Source organism: Dysidea avara, chromosome 5 (assembly GCF_963678975.1).
Source record: "Dysidea avara chromosome 5, odDysAvar1.4, whole genome shotgun sequence".
NCBI lineage: Eukaryota > Metazoa > Porifera > Demospongiae > Dictyoceratida > Dysideidae > Dysidea > Dysidea avara.
The window spans coordinates 25,451,270-25,473,802 of NC_089276.1; the positions used below are offsets into that span (position 1 = coordinate 25,451,270).

Here is a 22,533-nt window from a genome sequence, read left to right on the forward strand (position 1 = left end):
GTATACACGCACACACACAAAGCAAGCAAAGCCTACAGCAGCCATGTGGAGCACAGCCAGCAAACTAGCACTGAAATCCCTGTGCACCACTCAGGCACTTGAGTCTTGTGCAGGTAAATTCTCCCGGGGCAGGACTAGTAACCCACAGGAGGACTGTCCAGGTCTCATGGAGAGAGGTTGCGGAACCAAAAGTTCCACAATGACCCCAACACCACTAAGCGAGACAAGAACTGATGGGCATTTGCTTCCCCAGGTCCATTAATCTTACAGCTGGGTGTGGTGCTTCCCCAGTTGACACCAGGCCACCGGGTCCTCATTATGCAGCTGGGTGGACTGGGTAAAATTCCTTGCTCAAGGAAATTGGTGTCACCAGGCATAGAACCTGGAACCTTTTGATTACCAACCCAATACTCTAGCCACTTTGCTATGCTGTCTCCCTTTTCTCTCTCTCTTTCTCTCTCTTTGTTTGTCTCTGTGCCTCTGTCTCTCTCTCATGCACACACGCATGCATGCACGCACGCACGCACGCACGCACGCACGCACGCACGCACGCACGCACGCACGCACGCACGCACGCACGCACGCACGCACGCACGCACGCACGCACGCACGCACGCACGCACGCACGCACGCACGCACGCACGCACGCACGCACGCACGCACGCACGCACGCACGCACGCACGCACGCACGCACGCACGCACGCACACACACACTACATACAACATACACACATACGCACACACATTATACACGTGTGACCAATTATACACATATGGTTTCTGATAGTATAAATAGTTTCCATATCAATTCAAACATTAGTTGACTTGAATTTCTGCTATTGCTGGGGTACACAGTGTTGCATTGCCATTAGCTATGCTTACAGAAAGGATTGCAATCATAATTTTACTTTGTGTGATATTCACAAAGGCTGAGGAAGTTTCTTTTTCTCAAGATATTACTTCTGGTTCAGGGACAGTGTTTGAACAGAAATGCTGTGAAATTGGAGATCACCCTTTTTACTCATTGGATAATGCTGTCCTTAACATTGCTAATGATACCGTACTAAAAATAATTGCATCAAATGTTGTACTAAATTCAAAAGTTAGTTTAAAATATCTTGAGAATGTTTTAATAATTGGACACGCAACTCCCACTGTGAGCTGTAACTCGATTGGAACAATAATGCTTTCCTCCTGCAACAATGTGGCAATTAAAGGTATCAATTGGGAGAATTGTGGCTCTAGAAATAAATCATTTTATCCAGGTGGAATCAGCTTTTATAATTCTTCTATCATCACCAGTCAACACTGTACTTTTAGTTCTTCAATGGGGCTGTGCTAATCTCAAAACCTTCAAGAAATCTATACATCAAAAATTGCAAATTCGCACATAACAGTCAACACAAAGGTCATGGTGCAGCAATACAGTTTTTAGCAGCTCATATACAAACACGTTTGATGATTGATAGATGTAATTTCTCATACAATGGAGCTGCTAAAAGTATCATCTACATTGGTCGTAGTTCAGAGAAAGAAATTTATTTGTACTTGCAAAATTCAATGTTCATTGGCAATGAAGGAGTCCCCATTTACCTTTCACAACAAAAGCTACACATTAAAGGTGATATGCTATTCAAACATAACAAGGCGATTACTGGTGGAGGAATTTATGGCAGCAGCTCAGCTGTTATATTTAAGAACAAATCTAATGTCACGTTTTACAATAATTCAGCAATCACTGATGGTGGAGCAATGTTTATTAACAATTCAAGAATGCATTTTGCAAAAAACTCAGTAATAAGTTCTGCAAACAACTTTGCTAAATCATTTTCCAATGCACTATACTCCATGAACAAGACCGCTGTATTATTTGGTTGTAACACCATGGTAACATTTAAAAGCAATAAGGCTGGTGATCGTGGGAGAACTCTGTACTTAGAAAATTGCAACGTACTATTTGATGAAATTCAAAAGTGATATTTAGTAAAAACAGAGGTAATTTCGGAGGAACAGTTTTCTCTTCTAACAATTCAGAAATATCATTCAATGGAAATACAGAAGTGATATTGTTCTAACATTTCATTTAAAGGGAACACAACAGTAGCTTTTAAAGGTAATGAAGCCAGCAAGCATGGAGGAGCTGTTGAGTCTATTGAGAACTGCAGCATTACATTTGATGGGAACTCAAAAGTAATATTTATTAACAATCTTGCTACATTCGGAGGAGCAGTTTACTCTACAATTTATTCAAATATATCATTTAATGGGACCACAACAGTAATTTATAAAGGAAATGAAGCCAGTAGATATGGAGGAGCTGTTCAGTGTTAGGAGCAATTAATTGTGATGAAAAATGTAACATCACATTTGATAGCCACTCAACAGTAACATTTTATGACAACAGTGCCTCATTTGGAGGAGCAATTTATTCTTACAATTATTCTATTATATCATTTGATGGGAACACAGCGGTGACATATAAAGATAATAAAGCTAGTGAAAATGGAGGAGTTATATTTTCTTTCAAGAATTCCAGTATCACATTTAATGGAAACTCAAACACAACATTTAAAAGCAATATAGCTAACTTTGGAGGGGCGGTACAGTGTAATAAATATTCAGAAATATTATTTGATGATTACACAACAGTGACTTATAAAGACAACAAGGCCAATGGAGATGGAGGAGCCATTTCTTTTTATGACAACTGTGATGCAATATTTGATGGAGATGCAAATGTGACTTTTAGTAACAATAGAACAATAACAGCAGGTGGTGCTATGTCTTTCAATAGGTACTCACTTGTATTATTTCAAGGAAATGTAGCAGTGGAGTTCACCAATAATAAAGCCAAAGGGGCTATTAAGCTTCACCAGACAACTATGAATCTTGTAATGGACTCACTGGTAACGTTTAACTATAATTCTGCTAATAGGAGTGGTGGAGCCATATATATCTCAGTGATAACTTTACTGTGACATTTGAAAATGAGTCTGACGTTACATTTCATCAAAACAATGCATGGGGTCATTTATGGTGAACTGAAACAAACCAACCAGAGCAAAATCTTATCAACCACTACAAGTGTTGATTTTAGCAACAATACAGCTCTTGAAGGTGATACTTTATATGCACTTACAAGTGTCATGTGATGAAACATGTTTGAATAGCAGCATAGTAGGTGAAGAAGTGACACACAGTTACCCTCCTCGTCACCTAGCTTTATAAAAGCCAACCACTTGTGTCAATACTACCAATACGCTGAACTATTGTGATACCTACTTTGTTAGTAACATAATGCTTGGTCAAAACATTAAAGTCAATGCCTGTGTGCTAAGCTTTAATAACAAACATGCTGGAGGTGTAAACTTTTTGGTAAGTGGTGAAAGTCAACATCATAAACTTGATGGTACATGATTTGTGCTAATAGCCTGTAATCTTTTCGAAGGGATCAATGTAATAGGAAAGGAGATTTCTGATAAAACTACTTTCTCAATGTCCATCACATCATACAGTAACAGTGAGTTAGAAATTGCTGTCAGGCTAATAGCAGAACTATCACCATGTCACCCTGGTTTTCACTATGACATTAATACTCAATAGTGTGCATGCTATGATGACAATGAGGTTGTGTCTTGTTCTGGTAGCACATCAATAATTAAAAGAGGTTACTGGTTTAGTATTGTTCATGGTAAAACCACAGTGGCACTTTGTCCTTACAATTACTGCAATTTTGCTTGTTGTGAAACAACTAATGGATTCTACCACCTATCACCATTGAGATCAAATCAGCGTAGTTCACACAGATCTGGAACTGTTTGTGGTAGTTGTAAAGAAGGCTATACTCTCTCATTTGATTCCACAAAATGTGTAAATTTCAACCAATGTACAACTGGCCAGACAGTACTGGTGATGATGTTGTCATTCACATACTGGATAGTCTTGGTTGTAGTAGTGTTTGTAGTGACATATTATCATGTTAAGATTGGTCATTTCTATGCTATTACATACTATTACAGTATGTTGGATATTTTACTAGATCAAAATTTGTATGTATCACAAGGACTGTTTACTGTTGTTAGCATTATGTCTGGTACAGCAAAAATGACTCCACAATTTCTAGGGCAACTTTGCCTGGCAAAAAATATGAGTGGAATTGATCAACAAGTCATTCATTACATACATGTTACCATCATTGTAGGAATGATCTGCCTGTCAGCCAGAATGTCTTACAGGTTTTCGTTGTTTGTTAGTCGGGGAATTATCCGTGTAATTTGTTTTCTACTACTGTTATCATACACTTCTGTGGCGACATCTTCATTGCTACTATTGAGATCATTGACATTTCATAATGTGGATAATACATACACTTACCTGTCACCTGACATAGAGTATTTCCAAGGTCGTCATTTTCCATATAGGATAATAGCAATATTATGTACACTCATTGGTCTACCACTTCTGCTTTTGCTTGAGCCAGTTGTTAATCACAAGATCAACTTTACTACATTTAAGCCATTGCTTGACTAGTTTCAAGGATGCTACAAAGACAAGTATCGTTTATTTGCACCTTACTACATGATCTGTCGACTTGTGATAATTTTAATAATCATTGTCAATTCAACCAACAACAATACTACCCAAGTTCTATTACTTGTTGCTAGTACACTTCTAGCCTTGACACAGGTAATCATCAAGCCATACAAACACAAAGCTCTAAATATTTTTGATGGAATGATGTTACAAATAATGATTTTTGCCTCAGTGATATCACTTTTTGACAGTTTTGGCACAAAAGGATTATCAGCAGTTATAATTCTTTTAGTAATACTACCCATGATAGCATTTGCTGCACTGGAACGGATTGTGTATAAAAAGAGCATCAATAAGATTCTCACATACTGCAAACCCAAACTTGTTACTGAAAATGACAACCATTATGAAGTAGCCCCCAGAGTGATATTGGCATTGTTATAGATGAGACACTATGAGGAAGAATGCTACCATAGTTGACATGTGAGTATGTAACTATTATGTATTTACAGGATTTATACACAAATGTACAACTAGCTAGCTACCATGCTTTAGAACATGTGAGCATCTCAGCTCGCATTAGTGTAGTTCTCATCTAACCCCTAAACGTCTATGTTGTGAAAAATTCTACTATTGATAATCACACATTTACCTTTATTTAGCAGCAGGAAGAGAGATTCCAATGATACAACTGAGATTCATAATACTATGATACATTACCGGGAATCAATTATGGAGGGATGAATAATGAAGACTGACATGGATCACACAACCAGTAAAAATACTAATGCACAATTTAGTTAGACTTGCACATTTTAGTATGACAATATTAGTTTACTTTGATTTTCACTGCATTATAATTTATAGTCTAGCATATATATACTTAACAGTATGCTGTGTTTTGCAAGCTACAATTCTAGATATATGTGCTCTTAATCCAACATATGTCCAGACTCAAGTTGTACAGTGATGAAGTATATACTACACCATATTATATGACTTCATTTCATTGCACTAGAGGCTTGTGCATGTGTATGGCTGTGTGTGTCTGTGTGCATGTGCGTAGCTGTGTGGGCATGATGTGTACGTGTGATGGTACAGGTGCAACACACACACACACACATAAACCCTAGCCATGCCCTTCCCACTCACCTGCACCCCAACGCATCTACTTTATCCAACTGCAGGTACCACCCATGCCACCCTAACATATTATCCCTCTCTTGACGTATCCACCTGGGGCTATGCATCCACCCTTTGGTTCTGCCTGTTTTTGCATGCACCCCCCCCCCCCCACACACACACACACACACACACACACCATCACACTTCAGTATTGTGCAACATATATTTACTCATTATATTGCATCACATAGTGCAGCAGAAACTGATGCAGGCTGGAAGTGATTATTGTTATTAACACTTGACTATTTTATTTGAGTATATTGTTATGATTCAGGTTTGAGGCTAAATAAATAATACCATACAGTATCCATGACCTTCTTAGTCATGCAGTATATGCACAAAATGTATATAGTAAGTTGTTACTTGCAATTGTTCTTTACTTCACAAATGTTATTTAAACTCAGCATCAGGTTTGGAGTGAGATTTTGCATATGTCTTGAAAATCTGCTAAAGTCAATAACATTTCTGGCAGTTGCTTTTGACAGCAGAAGATGCTTCACTTCCCATGGCTTAAGTGAAGGACACTGTTCTAACAGTAATGCAACACTTCCAGTCACAAATGGAGCAGCCATTGATGACCCAGATTGTATATCATAACAATTATTACAGAATGTGGAAGTACTATTGATGTTAGTACCAGGTGCAAACAGGTCTACACAGGCTCCTCCATTGGTCAAAGGGCTGATGACATCAACAAAATCTTTGGATGAATTTCTCTTATCTGTAGCTGCCACTGTGATTAATCCAGGGATATTGGATGGTGTGTATTTACATGAATCGGTTACTTTATTTTCAATATTTCCTGAAATAGTTACCACCGTAACACCTTGATTCATTAGATTCCACACAGCTCTTTCAATAGACCTTTCTTCCTTTGAACCATATAAAGACAAGTTCACTACAGCTCTCCTGTGTGATCTGTTGTTGGCTTTATTTAACACACACTCCAGTCCTTGTATTAAAGTACTAAGTGTCCCTCTCTTGTAGCAGTCCAGTACCCTAACACTGTACAGGGTGACTCCTGTGGCAACTCCAACACTAGCACCTGTTATTATGCCAGCAACATGTGTGCCATGACCATTACAGTCTCTTCCTAACATCTGCTGGCCAAACAAGTTGTCTATTGGGTCACAACCTTGTAAAGAAAACACAAGGTACACACAATTCACAATTGTAATGCAGTTGCTTACATGGACTGATATATACTGTGACTTTTAAAACAATATATTTTCACAACAGTAGGGTTAGTTTATATAGGAGTGGAGTAGGTGGTTATATGGGATGAATCTGTAAATGATTCTCAGGACATGAGAGATTGAGATCCTCTAATATAGCAGTCAAATAGTCTAATAAAACAGTCAGGCACTGCTGAATCAGACTGTGTGAACTGTAAAACAGTTAAAAAATTAGCTGCAGAATTCTTCAACAATTTAAAATATAGTTTGCATTGTGATTTGTGATTTTCTGCATCTGTGCATATGTATCTGAGGTGTGCGCATATGACTATACCATGAAAATTTTCTCTCACTTACTGTAGTAAAGGCCCTGTGAAATATTGTATGCAGTCAAGTAGCAGTATCCATGTTGTGATACACTCTTACAGTGGTATATAGCAGTGCCAGGCCTTAGCTATATATGTCATTATTGCATATGAACCATAAAGCTTAGTAGGTAAATATAATTGAAATGTAGCTCAGTGATATACAGCACATTTCAACCTCCATAATGGAAATTGATAGTCAACTGTGAATCAACTTTCCTTGGCCTAATGCTGTAAATTAAAATACATGGCATTGAAGTGTCTGTTCTATTTTATAGAGGACATTGATTTCATGCCCTTGGTTAGGGAGAGATGTGCCTGTGATTCTCTCTTCATTTGAAATTGCAGTAAGTAGTATTGCTAGCTCCATCATGCAAAAACTGTAACTAGGGGGAAGAAAGGCATACTGAATCCACTGTATTTTGCCACCAGGGGCAGTTTCAGAGATCAGCAAAGGAAGGTGCACCATGGTAGTAGGTATATATGGAACAGGGGATCTGATGCAGCTCCCCAAAAGCTAAAGGTACTTCATATGTTTCAAGACTGAAATTTTTGGTACGGAATACATAAATAATAATAATTAATTATGCTTTATAAGTTATAGGTGGTCTGCATTGATCAAGAGTTGTAGGGATCAGTGACAGTCATAAGTAGTTCAGTTATGAGTCAATTGTCATATAGAATGGCCATGGAATACAAAGAACTATGTGCACTTTATCCTCAATATTCCTAGTAGGCTATTATGTGCCCATGGGATGGTGCTGCAGATGGCAGTCATCACACATACTTAGCAATAGCTGTGGAGGATTCTTAATAGTGTTACATGTGGTGACTGTTTTATTAGAGTATTTGACTGACTGCTCAAGTAGCAGGCATTCAAGTATCCAAGATTTTGTAATTGATAAAAATATTCTCCGTATATTTCCCAATAGAACCCTGGCACAAAATAACAGTGCACATTTAACTTGGGGTTGCTCCGATCCGTCACCTGAGCTCCTATGGCCATGAGGATGAAAATCGCTATGGGGCCAAGTTTGTCCATATGCTGATCATCATAGAAATCTTAATTTTATCATGCCCATTAAGTTGTGTGTCAATATATCCAGAATGCATTGAAAGTTTAAACATACTTTAAAATGCATAGTTGGTTTGCTCAAGTTAGCTATTTTCAACTATTTTTCTGATGGTTGTGTCTAAACTCAAAAGTATAAACTCATGAGATTTCAGTTAAAAAATAATTGGGCTGGAATGCCTACTATTAGCCAGGAGTATCTTGATTAAAGTTTGGTATTGGGGGAGGGATCATATGCCCCCATGCCCCTCCCTCCTACCTGGATCTGCCACTGAGGGTGTCTGGAACAAATCCAAAGGAAAATAAAGGAATACATTGCTGCTACAGCTGATTTCTTATTGTAAGTCCCTTTAGTGAGCATGTAGAGGCAGAGCCAAGTGACCAACTACAAATTTCACATCTGGCACCTGCCACAACAAAAGAAATAAGAAATAAAAGTGAAGAATTATGTAACACCATATGCAGATGATAACTGAAACTTTACAGAGGAGTCATTCACTTTAAGACTTTAGAGAAATCTTTGTCATGCTAATTAGTAGTGATTATAGTATTAGAGTAGTTGACAGCTTAATCAGAGTATCTTGATCAGGTACATGTAAATAAAGAGAAATGGACTGGCTATCATTTCTATCACCATACATGCAAAGACACTAAGGTGAAGTTTTGGAAAATTATAGAACAAACACAATTGCTCAGACATTTTTATATTATACAGTTCACTTCTGGGGCTAAACCAATGAAAAACCCATGAAAGTCCAGTGAAGTTTTCATTGGTAGCTTTCATTAGTGGCCATGAAAATGCATTGAAATACATTTTCACAGGATATTCATTGTGAAAACTGATGAAAATTCAGTAAAAATGCTTCAACAATAATCAATGAATACCCAACGAAAAGTAATGAAATAATTTCATTGACTTCTTGTGGCTTTTCATTGATTATTTTCAAGCATTTTCATTGAGTTTTCATCAGATTTTATGATGAATATCTTATTTCACTGCATTTTCATGGCCACCAATGAAAGCTACCAATGAAATTTACACGTCTTTTTTAAAAATCTGTTTTCATTGAGTTAGCTCCAGTAGTGGTTGAATTGACTGCATTTCATTTTCCTTGTATATAGCTATGTAGCCATACCCATAGTCAAATAATAACAATAATGTTTGTCATAGCCAAAACATTTATGTCTATACAAAGGTGTAAGATCTGAGAGCTATATAGTGTCTGTGAAGTATAAACAGGAGTGTTAGAATGTTGTACATGGAGGCTTAATTCTATTGCAGTATTCTATAGTAACATAGTCTGAAGCGGCTTGTTCTTCTCAATGCTCACACAATTGTGATGACCAGCTGATAGTTGTGTATGTAGCTGAAGATTCCTCAAAATAGTATTAAAGGTATAACTACAAGCATAATAGAATACAGTAGGCTTTTCTGTATCAAAGTCCTTTGCACAAAAAATAAAAAAATTACTTTGACCACATGTTATAACTTCAAAGGCAAATTTCAGGGTACTTATACACCCTGCATGGTTCGAACCAGGGACCTCCATACCTAACACCTGCATTCTTAACCACTGAACCACTGCTACCTTGGCTGATCACCTCACTTAATTTCTGCTTTATAAATGAAATTTCTAGTTGAAATCTGCTCATAATCAAATGTTTGTAATTTCATAGATCTACCAATAGAGGTACTAGATTGTTCTAGAACATTCTGTGTATGTTCTATTAGAAGTCCTCAAAAAAATGTGCACTCTATTAGAGTATTACAATAATATTATCAAATATTGAATTAAATCATGCAATGAAATACATTTATAAGTCTGTCTTCAATAATCATCATTGTATCTACATAGAAAAGAAGAAATGTGAGTGAAAACAAACCTCAAAGTCAGCCATAGACTGGTTTTGGGGCCTTATAAAGTACAAAAAGGAGTGAAATCCACACAAAAACAGCCAAGCTGTGAAAAAATGGTGCGGCCTTAAAAAGCCTGGGTGAAAAAAGTTGTGAAATCAATGGTGGCGGCCAAGAAATGGCTGCAATAATGTTAATGCTAAAAATTTTAATAATGGCTGTGTGCATTGTAAAATTTATTAGCATTAACATCATTGCAGCCATTTCTTGGCTGCCACCATTGATTTCACAACTTTTTTCACCCAGGCTTTTTAAGGCCGCACCGCTTTTTCACAACTTGGCTGTTTTTGTGTGGATAGAATGTTTTCATTAAGTAACTTGTATTTTAAAGCCAACTAAATGTTTAATAAGTGCTGAAAATTTCATGGCCAAGCAACAATGGAATACAAAGTTATGATGCATCAAAGTTGGAAAAAGTAGGCCATTTTATGTGTCCACATGCCCTATCTTTGCAGGCCCTGTCACATTTTATTATTGCTTATGTGATGAAAGCCATGCATCTGATTTTACATCCTACAGCACTCAGATGGAAGCGATTTGTCACCCTTAATCCTATGAGTGGAAAAACGTTGTGTTAAGGTGAGACTATAGCATATTCACAAGTGGTTCACTGCATTTTTTAATACGGATCACACCCACTTTTGAGTAACACAAGATGACCACTCTACAGCGAAGCATACCCTTATAGATGTTTAGTAAATGTTGTAAACAGTCTGTAAACGATGCAGCATCTTTTGATATACTTGTAAAATCACTTCATTGAAATTTTCTGTGATACCCGTAAGACTTCCCGTTCATGTTAACAAATGTAGTCACAACGTTAGTTTCTGCTGACCCATAATCAAGTTTTAAAAATTATTCTATATAATAAATTCAGTGGTTGATCTCGTATTGGCTTGGGTGATTAGCTGCCTGCCATTGGCTATTAGCCTGCAATTGGCATGGTACATAATTATTAGTTGTATCACATGCCATTATGATTTGCCTGATAAATACACCCACACCCTCAGACTTGCTGCCCTTGGCTTGGGTGTCCATACATATCAGGCTAATCACTTCATACAACTATTACATACTCAGTTTGACAAACTCTATGTCAAGTTTGAACCTAAACATAATTGTTTCTGTGTGTTTAAGTTCAAGGTTAAAATTAATTATGATAATTTGTCTGTTAATATACTGGAATCTGATTAGCTACATGGAACACCTTTAATTCTAGTCTCTGTTGATGCAGCTTAAGCAGACAGCAGCTGTCATTATTATAGAGTAGGGGCATTGTTAAACTTGTATCAGAAATGTTCCTCAGACTAACAACAAACCTAATTAGTATTTGTTATTAATTGACTAAATTTAGTTACTTTCTTGTAACCTTGTTAGAACCATTACAAGAGTGTTCTAAACACCACCTGCAAATATCAAGCATGGTGTCCAATACAACATATATCCCCATAAGTTGTTTGCTTATCAAAACAATTAACACTTTGCATAACGCAGCACCAAAGTTGGTCAGCTGGTATTATAATGTTTTAGCTATAATCAGTTTTACTATATAGTCTCTATAACAGTCTGTTCCGTTTGTATCACAAATATCTCAACATAACTGTTACACGTGTAACTATAACAATCCCATTGTGACCATCTCAGATGTATAAACTGTATTGAAGTTTTGCTTTAGAGCCCTGTCCATTAGATAATATCAAGAACTTATGCTAAAGCCCATTTATTAAATTTACTGTACTAATGTCACTTGTGTTGCTCTATGCTAATGCCTGGTATTTACACTGAGAACATTGTCATTTGATGGATTAATTCGTAGTTATATTTCATAAGCTAAAAGATTTGTAAATTGTTGTGACCTCAAAACCACAACAGTAGTACAACCATTTAAACCATGTAATTTTAACATTATTAAGGTAACAAAGTTAATAAGGACAGCTCAAAACACCTAATGTAACCATCTCTGCAAAAATCATGCGGTCTTATAGCCCTTCCGAATTTACAAGCTCGAAACTCATGTATAATTCTTTAATGGGACATGCAAATTAAAATCTCAATCATATAGTTTTTAATAATTATCATGAACACCATGTGTTTCCAGCACCCTTGGACCTCTCAACTGTACTGCTTCCAGCACCTGTCAGCTTCAATTGTGTACTGCATAGCTTGGTTGCTTCAGAAATATGAAAGTCACTTTTAATGGGATGGTGGGATGTTTATGATTGGTAAGCGGCAAAATGAAATAGGAAGGCAACCAACACACATAAGTAATTATAATTCTGCATATATCGGCTTAAAATCTAGCTAGGTATGTAAGCGCAGTTCATAATCCCACCTTACTACTTTGTGAGAAACTTTTCTGCAAAAGCAACTGACTTACATTATTACTAGTAATGGAGACCTATATTGATCCACAATGCTAGTATCACATGTAGGTGACAATGTGCAAGTTGTGTCCATAGCAATGGTAAATAATGAACAACCATGGTAAGAATGTGTAGAAAATATGTTATTGAGATATCTATACACAATTAAGTAGCATACGCTAAGTAAGTATTTGTGGCTTTAGCCAACATGTTATACTCATTTACCCTCGTATTTGTTTCCTTAAAATCCAATATGTATATCAGCTAGTTATTACAATATGAAAACTGTGTATCTTGGTTGAAACCAGATTGATGGATCACATCATAGCAAAAAACTACTGCTTATAGGATTCTATTATTATTATTATCATTAAGTCTTCATTCTTCTTGAGTATAAAAGCACACATGTTGGTGCATGCACACACACACACACACACACACACACACACACTAGTATAGCAGCTCATATAGTATATATCTGCGGTCACATAAGTCAGTAACACATACTGACTTTAACCTTACATGTTGTATATGGCAGACATGGTTACTGGCTTACTTGCACATCATGCATGTGGACTGATACACAAAACATTTAACCATTTATACCATACTACCATGCTGGAAGTCAGATAGCTTTTTTATAATTTTATGTGCCTTTGGGAGGTTACTGAATATGTTATTCATTGTAGATACTCCTTACAATACTTGTGATATCCGACACCAGGTACCTTAACTTGATTTTTTGCTGTGGTAAGCAATAAATGACTTGGCCCAACCCAAACAGCATACAGGGGTATACATAAGATTGTTAATAAAGTTATGTGCAAATTTATACAAAGTAAAGTAGCAACTTGCATGGAAACAACTTCACTAGTCCAACAGTGTTACATGTTAACTTCTGTATATGAATTTTGGATAATGACATGTGCATACACTGACATGCATGCAAGGCTCAATTTTTTCACAGTTATCTTCTATATATAGATATGACTCATCCTTTCACATATACCACAGGAGATATAAAGCAGTACAGTATGCACATGTTTTTGACTTTAGTAGGAGTGGTATGGAAATTATGAACAAGTCCAATTTCATTGTAGCAACCTCACTGAAGCCATTCACATGCTATCTGTAAATCGACATCGTTGCTAGTGAAAAGACATGACTATGGGATGTATTGAAGGACATGAAAGGTAAGTCATGGACTCAGTAAATATACAGACAACTAGTGGCTATATAGACATAGTTATGTTCGAAAGTGCTCACCCTTGTCCATAAAACTGGATAGACCCTAAGAACCGAATGACTTTGTTCCAGCCCCATTGGTCCTACCACCCCCCCAGAAAAATTAAATATGTAGCTTGCCCACTAATATTATATTCATCATATATGGCAGTTATTTTCAAGTTCACTGCTCCCAGTTTTATGGTTGATCTACTTCATCATTTCTGTGAATTTACAAGGTGTGTTTTAAGTTGTATACCATGATAAAAATCCTTTCACAACATTTACGATGTACTTACAACCACCCTTAGTACTAATAACACAAAGAGTACCTCCCTTGAAATTATATGGTACTTCTATATAAAATCTTTGCCAGTTAGATACCCTACATTATACACCTGTATCTATACCTGAAAATCTGACTTTTCCTGAGAACTCTTTATGGTTATAGTTGACTCCAGTATCAAGAACGTATACGTCAACACCTCTTCCTGTTAGATCACATCGTACATTAAACCGTTTGTCCAGTTTGTTGCTATTGTTGTCTATCCGATCCAAGCCCCAGGACATTGTATGTCTTGCACTACCTCCATAAATAAAGTGATCTTCTTCAACGTAATCCACCATGTTCATATGAAGAACCTTTAATAAGACTTAATTACTGTTATACAAACTATAACATGTAGTGCACAAGGTTAATATGTAATCACAAAATAAAACAATGTCAAGTGTTGTATGAGATTTGGCATAGCAACTGGCATATATCATAAAATTAAAGTATGTACATGCAGTGCTATATGAATACATGTACATGAGGTACGTAATAACACCTTTATGTAAGGAATTCAACTAGCATTGTTATAACTAGTATATATAGTGGATCATTGTGTTAATACATTTAAACCTGCATACGTCTACTAACAATAGTAGTACATGTAGTTTCTATAAGAAAGAAGTTACATCAAAGTATTTGTAGTCATGGCTGCAGCCACCAAATAGTCTATGATTAATTTTATACTTATATAGTAAATAAAAATATTATCCCTCTACTTCATACCTACATAGCCCTACAAGTCAGCATTAATGTGAATTCAACACAATGAAATCTTAATGCTGGCAAAGTGACTAGTTAATTATCAGTCCTAAAAAATGGTGACAACAAAAACAGATATCCTTGAAAATCCTTGTTACTAGCAGCCAGGCCTTACAGATTACTAGCAGCACCAGTTTATTAGATGTTACTTGAAGGCTGCTATAGGTCATCTTACATGACTAAGTATTCTGCCTAGAGCAACTACCTACAAGTCAGATTAATTTACTAATGTAATTATTTATTTTAGTAATTAAAAGGTTTGTCTTGCCACATAATTGCCAATAAGACACACATTGATTGAATACTAACAAAAATATGTTTTAGCAACCTATTCATTACCTATAGCTACAGCAATGGCACATATATACAAGCCCACGCTCAGCACTACTCCTATACATACAGGCTATTAGTTTACCAAACTAATTTAACATTTGCATACCTGCTGAAGGACATCTGACGATAGCATAGCTGTGAAACCATATGCAACATTCTTCATTATGCCATTCACTTTGGCTGTACAGTTCGGTACAGTAACATCTATTTCATGCAGTCTATTGATTAGCTTCCGTAATTCTGATGGTGGTGTGCTATCTTTGACGTGAACTAGGTAACTTTCGGGGACTATTTTATCAGTTGGAGCCTTCAACACTTGAACTCCATCCACACAACACAGCAATAGAGCAGTAACAGTTAGTACTGGAAACATCATTCTCACAGGGATGTGGCTAATTGTCATCATTATTTTAGGCACAGTAATTTAGTAAGATATAATTACAGAGCCAGTTAACTGTCCATGCACACACAGAATGACAGCTGCAATTAACAATCAATTTAACATACCTTAGCTAAGAAATCGGTCAGTTCTTTGTCGCAGACTGTGTTGGCTAGCAGTAGCTACTGATGGTCTGCAATGTTGCCACTGCTTAATATATAGCTAGCCATTCTGTTATTAGGCTTCCCAAATACGACTAATATGGACATGTGATACATGTCATCACATCTTGATTCAATTGAACTGTAATTACTAACATCTGCTGTAATTGCGCACAAGCTATCTGATCACGTGACTACAGCATTGCGAACGATTCGATTGTGGGATGGATATTCTTGTGAGCCTCAATCAGCTGCTAGGATGCCATGACTAATCGTGTGAGATTAAGGTGGAAATCATACCGGCAAAGATTTGTGCCCTGGTTGATGTGGAATTGGAGAACGAGGTTTGTGATGTGGTGTGGGTGCTATGATTACGTCACGTTGTTAAATGATCCCTCAAGCTGAATGTATGGTTTATTGGGCAGCCAATCAAATGATATAGTCCAGCTGGAAAATAATTCACAAATTACATTTCATAAACATAATATCACACATTTACATACATGCTGTCAGACCTCGATCAGTTGATTTTTTTTTTATCCTCACAGTAGGCAGAGCTGTTCTTCGCTACTGGAGCACACATATGTACAACAATAAAAACAACACAATACACATCTAATCATACAACAACACACAAAATCAGACAAACACAAAAAGAAAAGTAATCACAAAAAAGTTATTAAGATAAAAGTCCTTTGCAGTTACCAGAATATTGAATTCCGCCATGCTGAAGCAGATGACGGGAAGTACTTCTTGGTGCTTGATTATTAGTTTAGCAAAACTGTCTTTACAGTGTATGTATTTTGGGGTCCAAACATGATGGGTGCATTAAAAAGTAAACAAGGTTTGCTATTGTAATGATTGTTATAGGAAATCGGTAGCCAATTTAATTGAAGATGATGTGAAGACATGGTCATATTTCCTCAAACATTTTGTGATACGAATGGCTGTATTCCGTTTGTACCAGTGCTGGTCACTGTAAAGCTTTAGTAACAATAATAATGCTGTACTATAGTTTGTTGTTGCATTGTTTTCACAGTTTGATGTTGTATTGTTCTTCAGTATGGAAGAAAGCTGAGTATTTGGAGTTTATCATTGACTAGAGAAACTCGCATTTACCAATAGTTTGGTTTACCATGACACATACCTACCAATACAGCTATTTCCTCAAACTACAGAATGAATTACCATAGATTTTTCCTGCCAAAATTAGTTAGGTGAACTCATGGCTGCAAAAGTGTATTACGAGAGATTTAAATATGGTTCTGTAACATGCATTTATCGGCGAACAAACACAATTCAGTACTGATGTCATGGAGGTGTACATGTTGGTATGCCAACCATTAGGATAGTGTTATGATTTAACAATCATTAATAGATGTCCTTAACTACATTGGTCACACTTGTATTTATTTGATGATTACATGTTATAGTCTACTTGTCTAGACAAATCAGAAAAGCAAATGTCAGTGAACCCTTGCTTGGAGAAGATGAAATTCTCTACCAGCTTAAGACATTTCTCACTTCACTACACTCCAAAATTGCTGACCGACAGTCAGTAGGTCAGTCCAGTGTTGCTACATTGTCTGACCAAGTCATGAAGGATGTGTGTGGGTTTGTGTTGGAGCGTCGTGACAGCAAGCTGCCTGGTCTTAGTGGAAGAGGTGTATTTGTGAAGGATGGGATTGTACCTGCTAGAAATGTTGTGGCTCTTTATCCAGGTTGTGTGTGTGCGTGTGTGCGTGCGTGCGTGCGTGTGTGTGTACATGTGTGCATGTGTAGTGTGTGCATGCATAGTGTGTGTGCGTGCGTGCGTGCGTACGTGTATGCGTTGGCCTTGCATATCAACAGTTGGGGTTACACTATACATGCAGATCACATTTGTTCAAGTTTGACATGGTACAGAAGACAGCTCCTACACTGATCCTCGCCGTGCAGCTAGCGCTATTGGATTACTGTGAAAATTATTGGATTTCCGTGGCCTTGGACCATTACGGCCTTTTTGTTCAACCTTTGCTGCTCCTGCTACTCATTCATATGACTCACTGTTGTTATCGATAACTCTACTATTCATTTAGATTTATTTAGGAGGAGTTTTATTGGTGCTATTTCTGGTATCTGGGCACTTACTTCAATTGAAATCAGGCCGAGGGGTGCAGAAGAAGGGTGGTCAAGTTATGAAACTGTTGCAGAAATCTTTATGCTTTATGTTGAATGCCATTGTAGATGTTATTGTTTTTAAAAAATGTTTTTCTCAGCCACAGGGCAGAGGCCACCAGTTTTCTTTTAACTACAAGTGGCTGAGAAAAGCATTTCTCAGCTATGGTTAGTTATATGAAGAGTTGTGCTTTTTTTCCGATACATACGCACAAATATAATCACATACATATAACATGTACTGGCTTCCTCACATCCTATTATTTCCGGAGTTGGATGGTGATCTGCTGGACCAGGATACCACCACACTGGTCCATAGTGCTATTGAAACTCCAAATATTTTTGGTCGCAATTTGTTACAAAGACTGGGTTTAGCTCTGGGTGAGGATGAGGCTGAGGCCGTTGGCACAGCATCTTCTTCTTACACTTCACCTAAATAAAATGCTTGTATAATTAACCTCCCTTGTGGCTAAGTGGGCAGATACTTCTTGGGCAGGAATGAAAATCTCCAGACAGGCAGTCAAGAAGTGTGTGTGTGTGTGTGTGTGTGTGTGTGTGTGTGTGTGTGTGTGTGTGTGTGTGTGTGTGTGTGTGTGTGTGTGTGTGTGTGTGTGTGTGTGTGTGTGTGTGTGTGTGTGTGTGTGTGTGTGTGTGTGTGTGTGTGTGTGTGTGTGTGTGTGTGTGTGTGTGTGTGTGTGTGTGTGTGTGTGTGTGTGTGTGTGTGTGTGTGTGTGTGTGTGTGTGTGTGTGTGTGTGTGTGTGTGTGTGTGTGTGTGTGTGTGTGTGTGTACTTGCGAGTGCGTGCATGGCGGGAGCCCCACCGCAATGCACTTATGGGCTCACTTGCTTAGCATGTAAAGCATGTTATGTTACCATGGCATGTTATAAGAACTGATATATTAGCACATAGTTCAAGAGTTACCACGTAAATAGTGGTTTGTTCTGTACAGTGTACATGACACTCTTTAATTTTACATGTAGTTCTGTACATGGGAAGAGGCATGTACATATGGGAACATGTACATTTTACATGTGTACTATACACATGTATAGTAATGCATTACATGTAATAAGAGCTGTGTGTTAGATTAACTATTGGCCCACGCAGGGACAGTGTACATGCTGTTTGAGCCACTGTTGGTGCAGTCCATCAGTAACCAGTTTGTGTTCAGGTGTGTAGATGGTGTCCATATTGATGGCAAGGATCGAGGCCTCTCTAGAATGATATACAAGTAAGTAGTGTGTGTGTGCGTATGTGTGTGTGTGGACAGACACAAGATGGTGGGATTTGTTCCAATATCAGGGAGATATGGTACTGCTGGAGTTTCAATGGGTCCTCTGGTTTCTGTGCAGCTGTGCCAAGACCAATTCTGGTCTGCACTGGTGGCATGATGGTTCACCTTTGCTGTTGTTGAAAGTTGCGTGACCTGTGTAATGGGTACCAAGGTAGGGAAAGTGTGTGTGTGTGTGTGTGTGTGTGTGTGTGTGTGTGTGTGTGTGTGTGTGCATGCGTGCACCTGAGGTACCGGGTTTGATGTGACTGCCAGATGAATATTCACTGCACTGACAATTGCATGATCCCCAGGTTTAATGGCCAGTGATGTCCAATTCTTCTAGTAACCAGGCCTCATTCAAGCAGCTACATAGATGTACTGGAGTAATATGCATAAAGTTTCTTGCTCATGGAAAGAAAAACGTGATGGATACCAGCTGTCTATGATTCACATATTGGGTGAGTGGGCTTGTGAGACTTGCTACAGCTTTCTATTACTTTCCTAGGAAAACTTCCCTGCACCAACTGTTAGCACCTGATTAGTGCACAGGTGGCCTTGTGTTTGGCATGTACAGATCAACCAAAGGCTTTGTTTTGCTGTGTGTGGCGTGGGATAAATTATTACATTAATTAACACAATTAATCCTTATGGCGATATTGTAACATGCATACGTATCATGTTTGAACTCTCACCTGATAACATCATCTATTATATAGATCTAAAAATTTGTTTTGTAAGCTGCTAGAATTTGGAAAAGTTTTTACGTAACTGAGGCACAATGACTAAAATAAGGGTGTACTGCTCCAAAAGAATTGAGCCTTCCATTGTAACGTACGTAGTTCAATTGTCACCATCAAATTCTTCTGTGTGACACTTGTACATGGTATAATGGTTGCTATGAACATGTGTAGCGAACTTCTGTAATTTCCAAATAATCCAACTCACTAGTTTCTACACCTCAGGCTATTGCATCATTTCTACTTCAAATTCAATTCAGAGTGAAATACCTAGTCAGTCAGATATGGACATAATGTGTATTCAACTGTTGTGCAAAATGGCAATGTACATACTGGACATGTTCATTAAGCGATTATTAATGAACTGGCTGGTGTTGTGGTTATACCATTTAAGTTGAAATGTACATTCTGGGTGTGAGGCAATACATAAATTTCCATATAGTATTGTAATGAGTTTCTGACTGGCTGACTCCCTTCCATTTATGATGCCTCGTGCCTTGTACAAATTATAGTCCTACAACTTTACCTAAAGAACATGTGTTGTATAGCTTAATTATCACTGACAATGCATGTAGAGCACTTTGATTTCACACCTACACATTGATTTAACACTTACCAGTGTAGTTTGTCCATTTCACAATATCTTACTTGGTAAGTCGTGTACTTATTTTACAACCCACTGATGTTTGGCTCTTTTGGTGATAGTGTAATTGTGCTGTGGCAATTTCAAATGATGTACTATAAACTCTAATAGAACACACAACAAGAGTCTGGAAATTTGAGCATTAACAATTAGTGTGCATGGTCTTGTTATTATTGCGTTATAGACTATATCTGTTAGTCAACTCATCTATTACATTCAGGTCATGTGTTCAGAGGGAGAGAGTTGGTACAACTCTAATTGGTGACCTCAGCTGGATGACCCCACATCCTACCAATCCATTGAACATTGGCCAATATGTGAACAACCACACTAAAGGTGATGAAATGATAGCTAGAGCATGCTGAGTGACATGATAGTACATGACGTGCTGAATGAGTAGCTGTCACTTGGCATTCTTGGTCATAGGGTGGGTAATGAAAGTCAGAGGCCAACACATGACCTTATAAATTACAAGTGCATACATTACTTGGAAACATTGACAGAGTTTTGTCCATCCATTGCCGCTCATACAATTTAAGTACAGAAAAGCAGACAGAAACAGATGCTTTGGGATATTAGGTGCAATTAATATGAGCAAAAACATCATAACTAAAGTTGAGATAACTAATTCTACATCTCTGCTTTGCTAGAGGTTCCACTGCATCTGTATTGAATTCACCCAAGCTTGTTAATTGTATTTACCAGTCAAATAGATGTGTGTATTATTCGTGTACAGTCTGTGATGTCAACCAGAGGAGGTTGGTGACGTTGCATTGAGAAGGCTTGTAAGGTCTCTTAGACACACTGGTATGGATATACAATCTGTCCTTTAGAATACTAGGTGTTAATGTTGAATTAGTTCAACAATTTTAGGATGAATGACGATGCGTGACCAATCTCCTCTGGATGTAAACTACAAATGGCTGACTACTCTATTAGAGAATATTGAGTGCTGTTTTTCTCAGTGTCACTGCTGTTTTCAAATGTAATGCATTCAAGTCCTCACCTACAATTATTGAAAGTTGCACTTATGTCATTGAAGAGTTTGTGTTTACAATACACTATTTGGGTAGTAAACTTGTACCGATATTACTTGTTGTGTGTTGTCTATAGAATTTGAACCTAATGTGGAATATGTGGAGTTTACAATTCCATCAGATTTTCCATTCCAGCTTCGCAAATACGTACCCAACATTCACTTCAGTCCTCATGACGTACTTGATAATGAAGGAATTAGGTAAATGATAGTATATATATATGTTGAGAGGCAATGGCAATATAATTTTTTTCTTACTCAAGATAATGTAGTCAAAGTGTGCCTAACTTAAAACTTTGGCTATGGGGCTAATGCACTAGATAAGTTCATGTTATTTGTTCCCTAGACCATTAAGGAGTGTAGCACTTGTCTCACGCAAGCTCATCCCAGTTAACGAGGAGCTCTACTCATCCTACATTACACTAGTCAAATAGTGTTGGAGGATTATGTGCCCACTATATGTTCAGATACTGCTGCAGCTAGATGAGTGTTTAACCATACGAGACATGTACAGTTTCTAGTAGTGTATTAAAACCTATCTGTAGCATCACACATGTTGTGTACTTGTTCTTTTTTGTATGGGAATGCAATACAATTTGTCAGTGAGTGAACTTTTTTTTGTGGTTCAAATGTTTTGAAATCCAAAAATATTACAGGCAAACCATTCAAGCCTAAAAATCAAGATATACATATTAGAGGTCAACGATATGGAAAATTTTCAATATACCGGTAACTGATATATTGGCTACAAAATTACTGATTCCGATACTGATATCTAAATGTAAAAGGTTTTCAGTAACGTTTTAAAAATGTGGTTAAAAGGTGGTCACTAAAACCTATGTAAAGAAAAATAAAGAATTGTGAAAGATGGTGATAGAAAAAAAACT

At 37.4% G+C, this 22,533-nt stretch overlaps 2 protein-coding genes across 2 annotated transcripts; one reads left to right on the plus strand and one right to left on the minus strand.

The window, feature by feature from the left end:
• Nucleotides 1-5,962: 5,962 nt before the first annotated feature.
• LOC136255997 (extracellular serine proteinase-like) lies at nt 5,963-15,987 on the minus strand. Its single transcript, XM_066048903.1, has 4 exons — nt 15,767-15,987; nt 15,366-15,713; nt 14,244-14,475; nt 5,963-6,854 (listed from the first exon to the last, which is right to left on the minus strand). Exons 2-4 carry the CDS (start codon nt 15,663-15,665, stop codon nt 6,079-6,081), a joined length of 1,308 nt encoding a protein of 435 aa, XP_065904975.1. The 5' UTR covers nt 15,666-15,713; nt 15,767-15,987; the 3' UTR covers nt 5,963-6,078.
• Nucleotides 15,984-22,102, plus strand: LOC136255998 (SET domain-containing protein 9-like). Its single transcript, XM_066048904.1, has 6 exons — nt 15,984-16,143; nt 17,246-17,520; nt 19,065-19,188; nt 20,831-20,946; nt 21,724-21,847; nt 21,993-22,102. The coding sequence occupies exons 1-6, from the start codon at nt 16,064-16,066 to the stop codon at nt 22,078-22,080; spliced, it is 807 nt and encodes a 268-aa protein (XP_065904976.1). The 5' UTR covers nt 15,984-16,063; the 3' UTR covers nt 22,081-22,102.
• The last annotated feature ends 431 nt before the right edge of the window (nt 22,103-22,533 follow it).